We start from the raw sequence: 11728 nt of genomic DNA, 5'->3' as shown, positions 1-11728 counted from the left end.
TAGATTGTGGTATGATGCATTGCTTTTTGAGATCTACTTCACTTTGTCAGAGATGTTCTGTGTGAGTGATTTCTTGATTCGACAGGTCTGGTAGTAATCAGGCCCGAGTGTTTGATGATTTGAAATATTTCAGTGTGACAAATATGCAAAAAAAGAAGTTGGGAGGAGATCAAATACTTCAGGAAGAGCTCAGCGGCCCACACCTCACTGCACATCAATGGATGTGATGTGAGATGGTCAACAATGTGAAGTTCTTGGGTGTGCACATGTCAGATGACCACCACCATCACGAAGAAAGCCCAACAACATCTTCACTTTCTTCGGAAGCTGAAGAAGGCCAGTCTGCTTCCTCCCACCCTCCCATCCTTTTACCAGGGAAAGAAGTCTCTGCAGCGGCTAGTGAGGACAGCAGGCAGGATCATTGGAGGCCCTCTCCCACCCATCTCCCCCCTCTACATAATGCTATATTTGCATATTTTACATCTTGCACATGTCTTTGTTTCGTCTTGTCCACAATATCCTGACCATCACTTGAACCTGGTATTCAATAATAACTGCACAACATCTCACTTCACTGTAACTGCACACGATCACTTTGTATTGTCTTTTGTCCTGTCCTTGTTTATCACACATTCTTATAAATGCACCATGGGGGGCTTGAGGTGAAACAGCATTTCAATACGCTGAATACTGTGTATATTTTTGTATTGACAATAAAGACCTTGAATCTTGAAATAGGTCTAAAATAAGCCAAGGTGTCACAGGACCTTAGCTTATTTAGTTGGACTAATCTATTTAAATTTGAAAATTGTGGCATTACAGCAGGATGGCATGGTTGCCATGACAAATACTTTCATTTTAAAAGACTAAAACATTGGTATAAAATTAATATTAGTATTAATAGTAAGAAAAAGTGTTTTTCATATTATGAAATTAAATTACAGAGAAGTTGATTTTCTATGGATCATGTTTTATTCAGGGTAAGTACATCATTAACACCATTACTTATTTTTTCTACTTCTTTTAAAACAGTTTTTCTGTCAACTAATGTTTTTGGATCCATACATTTCAGTTCCACTCAATCTCTGCAAGACAGACGTTATGTTAGAGGACTCCAGAAACAGAAATACCACAAATAACAGCTGTGCTGAACACAGGTTACAAGTTAGCTGATCCTCAAGTGAAACTACAAAATTTGTTTAGTTACAATCACAAAACTGCTTAGATCGTGTGATGGTTTGCCGGAGCTTGTGTTTTCTCCAAAACCTTGACAGCAATGGTCTTGACCGCAAGCAGCGCTTCGTTGCAGGCCCCGGATATGTGAGAAGGTGGTAACAGGAAGCCGTATTCCCCACGGTCCTGGAGCTCAAACGTAAAGGAGTATTTGATGCCAAGTTTGTACGCCCAGTCGTCAGAGCCGCCAGAACATGGGTCTGAAGAAAGAATAGAAACACTCACACATTCAAGTTACAGTGGACTTTGCTTTAAAAAAACGAAAAAGAAAAAAGGCTGTCTTACATAATGTGGCTGCTCCAGGACCATATGTGTAGGTGTTCCTGTAATATCGTTTGATCCTCTGGGCAGCTTCTTGGACCATCTCAAGCTTATGAACAATGTGTGTTCACAGAGGTTTAGACACAACAGTTGAATAAGTCTTTCACTGCTGTTGGATAGACTCGTGGATCATCCAGACTACTCACCAAATCGTTGTGGTTCTCCGCTTGATCAAAGGTGTAGGAATATGGGAAGATGAACATCTGGGAGTAGGAGTGGATGGTGATGTAGAGTTGAACTGTGTCCTTGTGTCTGCGCAGGAAGTTGGCCACAGCCTGCGCCTCGGGCTCAGACTCAGGAAACGGCCCGCAGTTGATTTCCTCACAAGGATTTTGAGAGGATCCCTTAACTGGGCACAACAGCGACACGTGACCTTGTGGAAGCTACAGAGACCCTTGCATGATCAACGAGTGCGTCCACGCATGAGAAAAAAAAAGGGAAAGGAAAACTTACTGCCCCAATCAACATCAAAGTTTCTGTTGAGGTCAACGCCAACGCAAAAACCCGACTTACTGATGGAACGGTTCTTCCTCCACCACCTTCTCTTAATCTGAAAAATAAAAATAAGGAAAAATCATACATCTATTTAAAATGACTTCTTTTACATTGAAAAAATGATTCTGAGTTCTTACTGCCGTCCACGTGTATTTGTATCCATCAGGATTCATCACAGGCAGGACGTAGACATCCATGCTGTCCAGGATGCGAGTAATTTCCGAGTTTTGCTGATAAAATGACAAAGACTGACGGACAGATGGCGGAGCGTTCGTGAAACTGCTCCGAGAGAGAGCAGACTCCATTGCATTTACAACAAAGAGCATTTAGAGAGCTCAACTCCCCATCAAAGGCAAGGGCTAAAATAAAGTTTGATGTCAGCATTGTCAATATGGAAATCTAGTGTAGTGTATTAGTCTTTTTCTGTCATTGTGAAATTATACGTCTTCATTTGTTGCTTTAAGTTTGGAGATGATCCAGTGGAAACTAAAGCTTTTTCATAAAGCTTCATTGGATGTGATCCTGACCTTTGACCTATGACCTTGACGCAGTACATACTAAAATGGTGTATTGTATTGAACCCATATGATTGGAACTTTGGCTTCTATAGGATAATGTATTGTGATCCATAAGAAGCTGTGGGTAATATACAGTTTTGAATGACTTTCACATTTGGTGTGACCGTGGGGTTGACCAGATTAGCACCAAAATTAAATCATTTTGAGCTGTTACTGGTATCTACCATCAAACAAAATTTGAAAATGATATCTTGAACACTGTGGTGACTAGAAACTGCTAACAAAAAAAACAGACAGACAAACAAACAAATGTAATCGATTACAGAGAACAGAGAACAAACGCAGACACCGCAGCTCAGTTGGACTCACGTGGTGCACAAACCACAAGCAGAAAGCCGGAGAGATCCACTCTCTTGCGTGGATCCCACAGTCAATCCACATGGCTTTCCTATTTGGCCTGTCATTGAAAGACAGCTGAGAAAAAAAGAGGCCATACACATGAAACTGTGCTCAGGAAGTAAACTGAGCTGTCAACACTGAACACTTTACAGCTTAAAGTATGTTTAATGGGATAAACAATGTTGATTATTTACCCCTATAAGTGTACAAAGAGTAAAAAAAAAAGGTCTGTGAGTGTTAAACATAAGGTTCAAGGGCCAAAATTAGCCCAGCAAAAGACTCCAACCCAGCCCACTGGATGGCTTTGGAAAATCTGATGGAGGGCATACATTTTAGACTTTTAACTGCATTTTCTTAACAATACCAAAGTAATTAAGTAATACATAATCAATGAAATGACAGAAATGTTCCTGGGTTTTTTTTTCTTACCATGATCTGTTTTCTGTGAATGAACAAAAACTTTCTGTTTTGTAAATATGGGACAGTCTTATCATTCCTACAAGTTCAAGTTGACGGATGCAGCTTTACCTTGAGAACGTATAGCGGCCGCTTCTCGTATGAAGAACCAATAAGGATGGCTTTCACTGTTCTGGGGTTGTCTTGTGCAGTTCTGTTAATCCAGTCATAAATCTACAATGGAGACGGCGTACGTGGTTGTAAGCTGTAATATAGTATAACATACAGGGTAGCTGTGCATTTCCATGTAATCTAAAACAACAGCTCTGTGATAAACGGTGGCTGTGAAGTTTAGAATATCCTAATAAAACTACTGTGCGAAGTTGAAGAAAATATAAAAAATATCGGCAGCCCATCATCATCATCGTCACTAAACATGCTTAAAGCGGACTTATTATTCATCCAATCCGAACTGTCTATCCAACCTGTCTTAGGCCAAGAGGCAGAGGACGCTCTGGACAGCTCGCCAATCTATCGCAGGGCTACCAAGAAGAGAACATTCACACTGACATTTACACCTATGGGCAATTTAGAATCACCAATTAACCTAACCTCACTGTATCCCTCTAAACTATTTGGCAAATGTACAATGATTCAGCACATAAATCATAACATGCTGCTCTCCCCTGCATAACCTTTATAGGTTAAAAGTAAAAATATCAGTATTGGTATCGGCAATACTGCTCTTGATTTACTTGGTATCGGATCGTCACCAAAATTTGCAGTATGACACATCACTAATGGTCACAGCTCTGGCTGTGAACTCCACCCACCTGCCATTCAAATCTTTTGTTCACATGGGGCAGCCAACCAGAAGAAAGCTGGCTTAAATGGATGGGGTGGAGTTAAGTGATGAACCAATGGGGAGCACCAAGGCCCAGAATAAGGCTGATAGGGATTATATCGAACTGTGACCAATGAAAAGCTACTCTAGCAGAGGCTGAAAACAAAACTACAGAGCTGAAAATGAGCACATCAGGACTCCTTTCAATCTCATTCTTTTAAATAGGAAATGTATACCTCCTCAAGGGTGTGATATCTCTCATAAAAAGTTGAACCGCTTCGTGGGTCAGTGGAGTCATTCTTCATCTGCATTTCGGTCAGCACATTAGGATTAGCCAGTAAGACCCTAAAATAAACATGCAAACACAAATGATTCACTTGGAATGAAATGTGACTCGATGCTTAGTGAATGGTGTGCGTGCATTAAGCAGCATACTTGTGTGTTATGCCATGTTTCTGCAGTATAGCCTTGACTGTCACAGAGCTGTTTCCAGGGACATAGAGGTGGACCTGCACTTGTGTACTGATGTACTCATTTGAAACAGGCTTCCACAGGACTGTCTGTGAGAAAATATCTGATGTAATGAATCACAGAAGTAAAAACAAAACATTACAGGTGTATGATCACTTAACTTTAATGCCTACCTCATAGTGTGTGGATACATTCCTCAAGGTGTCCACTTGTTCTTGTGTTTGTGGGGTGATTGATAGAACTTGGTCACTAAATTTAAAAAATAAAAAATACTCATGCAGTTAAGATACAGCCATATAGTACCGATCTCACTCGGTTACCCATAGGGAGTGTATTTGCATGTGTCACAATATGGTTGCAGGTATTTACACAAGAGTGTCATAACCATTTTTAAACGGTTCAAAATGAGAGTAAAGACTTATAATCTAAAAAAACAACAACCCAAAAACCAAAACAACCACAGACAGAAATCTCTGCTAAGATGCCTCACCTTGTTTCTGTGCAGTATCCTGGCTTCAGTAGTATGCTCAAATTCATGAAAACAAACCAAATCAAAGGAGTCGACATGATGTCAGGGTCCAGCTGGACTGGAAAAGGCAGAGATCCGCTCAAAGTATGAGGGCAGGGAGATGATATTGATTGAAACTGTGTTTATTTAGAAGTTGAACTTTACTTTTAGAGAAGAACAAGGGCACGGGTCAGCTGAGGCAGAGCCCTCTGCTTAGTTAACTGCTACTGTTACATTGTAAACAACTTTATTAACTTATGTAGTACAAATCGCAAAAATCTAAAGTAACGTCAGCTTTGCACTTCTTCTTTTTAATCGTAGAAAACCCCAGTGGCGTAACACCTCCTCGCCTGTGGGTGGCGCCAGATAAAAGGGAAATACTATAGAGTTTGAGGTTCACGTGGGGGGGAAACGGGAAGAAAACAGCATAGGGGGAAAGTGGAAGCGATTTTTGTGATGTGTTGTTAAATTTCCATTGCCAAGATGTCGGGCCACGATCAGCTGGCCCACTATTTGTGTGAGTTAACAAGGTAGGATATATTTGTTTTTAAAGCACGCGCTCAAACCGGGATAACAGGATAAACGGTCGCGTGGGGAAACCGAGTTAGCTTGTGTCGTTTTCTTTTCGGGTGCTGCTGCTAGTTCTGTAGTAGCAGAGACGATCTTTGGTCAAAGACAAACGATTAAGAGCGGTGAAATATTGCACAAAGCTCTGGTTATTTAGCTGTTGAGCTAATTTCCCTGTACGGGGGGAAATACATGTGCACAGACCGGGGGGGTTCCGATTTGTTAACAATATAATATAACGTCTCTATAAAATCCAAAAGGGGACTGGTGGACAGTTATTTAATCCAATAAGATTTTTTTAATAAGCTTTAATTATAACAATATATTATATTAACCTTATTTAAAAATGTAATGCAAGTTGAACACTCATTATAAATATGTAACACGGTTTCTTTAACCCTCATAAAACTGTTCGCGTCAAATTTGACCTGTTTTGACATTTGATAGCAGTAAAAACAACCTAAACGTCATTTCTTTAACTTCAAATTCGATGTTATTTCTTAAACTAACCCCGAAATACAAAAAGAAAAAGAAGAAGAATAAAAGCATTTAAAAAAGTATTGTTCGTGTGCTACATTTTTTTTTCTATACTGAGGCTCTTCCGGGTTAAATTTGACCCATATCTGTTGAATTTTAGCTCCACCAGCGGGTTAATAGTGACAGAGGTCAAGAGGAACCTGTTGTTCTAAAAAGTGATTGCCTGCCAAAAAATATAAACCAAACATATCTCGTTAATGATGTCAAATCATTTTGAGCCAGAAAAAAACATTCCTGATACAAGGTAGATACTGCAATCATTTTTTTCCTGCAAAGTCAAGTCTCATTGACATTAAAACCAATGCGTTTTTCACAGTTGTATCAAGTTGTCTAAAAAGGACTGGATTGATTATAATATAGTTACAATAATGCAGGGTTATAAAGATACTTGCCAAACAAATCTTTTTATTTATTTTTTCATTTTATATATAACCCCTTTGTAAATCCTGTTGACTAACCAAAAGTAAACAAATATTACATGTAGAAAGACTTTATCACTTTATGGCAAAACACCTTGACACTATCGCGAGAACTGCCTGTGTTTCACATTTGCTCAGGTTCCCGCAGAACCTGCTTTTCATTGGAAAATCTTCAAACAGTGTAAAGTAATACAGGTGTGATCATACATGGTGCATAAAAGAAACAGGGGTCATACAGGGGTCACAGAGTGCCTTGACGCGGACAAGAGAGCATGTCGGTGGAGGGGTTACCACTGTCACGTCACAGCTGGAGCCTTTCTGTGTGGTTTGACTGCTCTCCATGTCTCTGTGTGGGTTTCAGCTTCTCTTGCACAAAGGTTTATACCTTGTTTTCTGATGTCTTTTACTTTGTGGATTTTACCATGTATTGTCTTCTCTATCTCCTGGATGTATTTTCCTTTCTGGTTCTTTCTCTAAAGCTTCATCTTCAGTGTGTTTATGAATTATAACCCAGGTTAACAGAACTACTCAGCATTTTCTTCCCATGTTTTTCAGTTTACTGTGGAAGTTGTTGCTGCCTCTGCTGTTCCTCTGTGTTCTGCTCGTTGCTGTCCTGGTCCTGCTGGTGCTGGCAGTGCGTTTCTGGCTGCAGAGCAACAGGACTGTGCGGCGAGCAAGGGACGGACGTCCCACTGTGGCCTTCTTTCACCCTTACTGTAATGCTGGGGGAGGAGGAGAGAGGGTGCTTTGGTGTGCTATCAGAGCGCTGCAGAACAGGTAGAGCTGGGTGTCTTTTTGCTTTTCCTGCACAATTTTAAGGTGATTCTCAAAAGTCCTAAAAGACCTCGATGTCTCCACAGGTATGCAGATATCAATTTTGTGGTGTACACAGGGGACCTGGGGGTGACAGGCCAGCAGATCCTGGAGGGAGCACGACGTCGCTTCAACATCCTGCTCCCCCGCCCGGTTCACTTTGTGTTCCTGAGGCACCGGCTGCTCGTGGAGCCCGGACTGTTTCCTCACTTCACCCTGCTGGGACAGAGCGTGGGATCTGTCTTCCTGGGGTGGGAGGCACTGACAGAGTTTGTCCCAGACATTTACATCGACTCCATGGGTTATGCCTTTACTCTGCCTCTGTTCCGCTACCTGGGAGGCTGCAGCGTGGCTAGCTATGTTCACTACCCCACCATCAGCACTGACATGCTCTCTGTAGTCAGAGAGAGAAACCCCAGGTATACGCTGTGTTTAAAGAGCACGCTAACTGATTGTGTTCTTAATTAATTAATTAATTAATTAATTTTTAAACAGCTGTTTTCTAACCGTCTCACACTGTTAATGTCTCAGGTTCAACAACCCAGACTACATCTCCAACAGCCTCTTCCTGAGTGCCTTTAAGGTGGTCTACTACTGTCTCTTCGCCCTGCTCTACGGCATGGCCGGCTCCTGCAGTGACCTGATCATGGTCAACTCCTCCTGGACCCTCGATCATATCCTATCACTGTGGCGCTCCCCCAACCGCACCTGTGTGGTCTACCCGCCCTGTGACGTCAGCGCTTTCACAGACATCCCGCTCGAAGAGGACGGGGACAGGAAGTGCCACTCGATCATTTCTATTGGGCAGTTCAGGCCGGAGAAAGACCACCGGCTGCAGATTCGAGCCTTTAAAAAGGTGCTTGATAGGAGGAGGGAGGGGTTAGGGGGAAGAGAGGCACTGAAGTTGGTTCTGATTGGTGGATGCAGGAACCAGGAAGATGAAGACAGAGTGCTCATGTTGAGGGGGCTGTGCCAGGAGCTGGGCGTGGCTGACAGGGTGGAGTTTAAGCTGAACGTACCCTTTGAGGAGCTGAAGAGAGAGATGGGGGAAGCTACAATTGGACTTCATACCATGTGGAATGAACACTTTGGAATAGGTAATCAATCCGTTTGACATAATGTCTATTAGAGCAGGGCGATATGGCCAAAAATATTTATCACGATATATATTTGAAAATTTGCGATAACGATATAACTGACGATATAATTGATGCGAGACAAAATACAACTCCACAACATTACTAGTGCAAAAAGAAAACCTTCCATTTATTTTCACTTAAATAAGAAGCTGGTTTTTATGTACATTAAAGCTTTATAAAAATGTAACAGTGCAAATGCAAATTCCTTGCTGAAAGTTTAACCAAAAGGCATTTCCAGTAGAAATGGGCTGACATATCCTGAGCATAACCATGTATAATATCCACTGAAGTTAAAAAGAGGTGCTTTGCAAAATTAAACTGCAGTATGCAATACGTATTTTTCGGACCATAAGGTGCACGGGATTATAAGGCACATCAAGCGAAACAAAGCAGTCAGATAAATCAAACTTTATTAAACTCATTCTTCTTGCTTCCTCCAATTCTGTACCATTGATTCATTAATGTTGAATTCTCTGCAGCGGCTCTATTCCCATGTTGTTGCAGTATATTAATGACTAACCTCGTATTGTGGATGGATTATCTCAGTTGTTCTCCTGACTGAAGTTTGGTCCGTTTACAGTATCCTGCCATGCGATTGCATTTGTCTCTAACCATGAAGAACCTTCACGTTAACTTTTATAAGTGGAAAAGTGTTAGTGTTCGTCCTCCAGCTTCCCTGTTTATGTTATGCTAACATAGCTGTGTCGCTAGCGATCACGTAGCACATCATTATATACCAGCTAGCCCAACTTCAGTAACCCTACAAACGTCACTGCTGTTTAGTTTCCTGTCTTCATTTATGTTGGAAGTGATAGCAGAGCTGTACGTTTGATTTTTTTCAGAAATCTCTCAGTCAGAACATGCAATATCATGCTTAGGTAACTAGCGAGCTAACTTCCGCTAGCTTCCCGCTAACTTCTAACTCAGTTAAATGTAATAAATTTTGTTTTCATGGATGCCTGGAAGTTAAACTTCATAGTTACACCTGGTAAAGCAGCAATGCTGATCGTTTTATTAAAGATGAAAGAATTTAGACAGTTTTTAACTCTCAGTGATGCTGCAGTGTTGTTTGACCTGAGAAATACGGGGTTTAGGACCCAGATTACTCCCAGATTTAAGAGCATCTTAGTCCGACAAATACGACAATAACGACGGCCGCTTGCATGTTCTGCAAAAAAATGTGCTTTGTCGTGTATCTGACGGACAAACACCAAACCAGTTCCACATCACTGAAGTTGCACCATTTTTACAAACCAATTCTGGTTCATCTGTTTCACTCAACAATCGGCCATGTGCGTATGAAAACAAAGGCACTGCGCATGCGCGTTTTACTCATATTCTATCGCGATATTTCATTTTCCTATTGTTGCCTAACATTATACCGGTATTACCGTGAACGGTATAATATGGCCCAGCCCTAATGTCTATTTTAAAACGGGATTTTCTTGAAAATATCCAACTTCTTTCTCTTTTTCCCCCCCTTCTAGGTGTCGTGGAGTGTATGGCAGCAGGGAAGGTGATTCTGGCTCACAAGTCTGGCGGCCCCAAGTTGGACATTGTTGTACCTTTTGAGGGGGGTCAGACTGGCTTTCTTGCTGATGACGAGGACGGCTATGCAGAAGCCATCCAAAGGATTCTGGCTATGTCGCCAAGCAGCCGCCTGCAGATCAGGCGCAACGCGCGTCAGTCTGTGGCTCGCTTCTCAGATCAGGAGTTTGAAGCCTGCTTTCTAGCCGCTGTTGAGCCACTCATAGGAACACTCGAGCGATGAGAGGAGGAATTATTCTACATGTGTGTTTGTGCACGTGTTGTGATGTTTGATACTTGGAGCACCTTTCCCCTCATGCACTTAGGGCTGCAGATCAGTCATGAGCTCAAGCAGAGAGCTGTGGATAAAAGACTCCCAAATACAGGTATTGAAAGGTTAGTTCCAGGATTTCTCCTAAAAGTAGAAATGAGAGAGGATAAAGTTTGAATCAGAACAACTGAAGGCTCTAATTTGGGGTGAAAAACCCACAAAACAGAACAAAACTAAGTGATGTTTTGAGCACACTGCTCAACTCAAGGATCAAAGTCATTCCCATAAAACGTGAATATGACTCCGATAGTAAATCTTAATGTAAGTAATGAAAATGTTCTTCATGTAGTGGGTGTGAATTCATCCACAATCCTGTGTTTAGAAGTTGTAGTTAATCGTTGTCTGTTGTTCCAGTTTTGTTAACGTGGTGCGTGTTAAACGGATGTTTCACCCCAAAGTGGATCTACTGTGATGACATTTATCCATCTGGATTGTTTTGGTAGGTTTGCCATAGACGGTAGAAATAAAGTAATAAAACTTTATGGTTCTTTGAGCGTCATCGTAATTTTTTGTTTTTTTAAAGAAAAGCAGCATTTTGATCCTTCTGAGTACTACAAGGCCAGTGGCAACTATATTCAGAATATATTCTTTCATATTCAAGAGGCCTCCAAAACAGCTGGATAAAAGCACAACAGAGCGGTGTTAAGATGTGTTATAGTGGCTGACTGAAGCCTAAATCCCTCATTTAATGAGGCTGAGCATCATGTACTCCAATCAGAGATGTTATCAGATGATGATTAAAAAATTTACATTAAAATTGCAAGTAAAGCAGGAAAGTCATTAATATGGTGATTTAGTCCACAGAGTCATAAAATAAACATTTGAATTAAAGTTCGTTATTTTAACGCTGAGCGCGCTTTCAGTGCTGCTTTTTATTTCTAACGTGATCGCTGCACATTAGTGCTCTGAAACTTTAAACGATACTCCCCCACATGATTAAAGCGAAATTAATTTGACTGAACATTTATTCTTTGTGTGTTAGATAGAATCAAGTCATTTTGGGGTGAACTGTGTCTGAAGGGGAACAAATCGTGTGCTAAACTATGCTGAAAAGGGAGCAAAATAACAGGAAACATTCATTGTTTACAAGAGTTCCAGTTCCTCACATTTCCAGAATGTATTTTTGATATCAAGGATGAATGTAATAAACATACAGTGAGTGGGAGGGATTGTTGCTTTTGTGTCTCACTATATAAACTGCTAACAGCTG

General features: G+C 41.1%; 2 protein-coding genes across 2 annotated transcripts; one reads left to right on the top strand and one right to left on the bottom strand.

Annotated features, from left to right (window-relative positions):
- Nucleotides 1-962: 962 nt before the first annotated feature.
- cpb2 (carboxypeptidase B2 (plasma)) lies at nucleotides 963-5286 on the bottom strand. The gene is made up of 11 exons (XM_085347249.1): nucleotides 5168-5286; nucleotides 4851-4926; nucleotides 4642-4766; nucleotides 4443-4551; nucleotides 3495-3596; nucleotides 2937-3041; nucleotides 2187-2297; nucleotides 2008-2104; nucleotides 1701-1903; nucleotides 1519-1603; nucleotides 963-1433 (listed from the first exon to the last, which is right to left on the bottom strand). Exons 1-11 carry the CDS (start codon nucleotides 5242-5244, stop codon nucleotides 1222-1224), a joined length of 1302 nt encoding a protein of 433 aa, XP_085203375.1. The 5' UTR covers nucleotides 5245-5286; the 3' UTR covers nucleotides 963-1221.
- A 325-nt stretch (nucleotides 5287-5611) lies between these two features.
- alg11 (ALG11 alpha-1,2-mannosyltransferase) lies at nucleotides 5612-11002 on the top strand. Its single transcript, XM_085347671.1, has 5 exons — nucleotides 5612-5715; nucleotides 7264-7485; nucleotides 7569-7940; nucleotides 8053-8618; nucleotides 10148-11002. Exons 1-5 carry the CDS (start codon nucleotides 5669-5671, stop codon nucleotides 10429-10431), a joined length of 1491 nt encoding a protein of 496 aa, XP_085203797.1. The 5' UTR covers nucleotides 5612-5668; the 3' UTR covers nucleotides 10432-11002.
- The last annotated feature ends 726 nt before the right edge of the window (nucleotides 11003-11728 follow it).

The sequence above is a fragment of the Diplotaxodon limnothrissa genome, linkage group LG23 (genome assembly GCF_057381915.1).
Source record: "Diplotaxodon limnothrissa isolate DT_005_m linkage group LG23, D_limnothrissa_male_GT1.1, whole genome shotgun sequence".
NCBI lineage: Eukaryota > Metazoa > Chordata > Actinopteri > Cichliformes > Cichlidae > Diplotaxodon > Diplotaxodon limnothrissa.
The sequence above is the reverse complement of the archived record's forward strand: the minus strand, read 5'-3'. Positions and strand labels throughout refer to the sequence as shown.

Excerpts from the sequence above, each read along its gene's own strand:
- cpb2 (XM_085347249.1), bottom strand. The coding sequence starts at position 5,244 with ATGTCGACTCCTTTGATTTGGTTTGTTTTCATGAATTTGAGCATACTA. Across the intron at positions 4,927-5,167 it reads GGATACTGCACAGAAACAAG|TGACCAAGTTCTATCAATCA; the intron begins GTGAGGCATCTT and ends TTTTAAATTTAG. Across the intron at positions 3,597-4,442 it reads GATATCACACCCTTGAGGAG|ATTTATGACTGGATTAACAG; the intron begins GTATACATTTCC and ends TCTCCATTGTAG.
- alg11 (XM_085347671.1), top strand. The coding sequence starts at position 5,669 with ATGTCGGGCCACGATCAGCTGGCCCACTATTTGTGTGAGTTAACAAG. Across the intron at positions 7,486-7,568 it reads ATCAGAGCGCTGCAGAACAG|GTATGCAGATATCAATTTTG; the intron begins GTAGAGCTGGGT and ends ATGTCTCCACAG. Across the intron at positions 8,619-10,147 it reads GAATGAACACTTTGGAATAG|GTGTCGTGGAGTGTATGGCA; the intron begins GTAATCAATCCG and ends CCCCCCTTCTAG.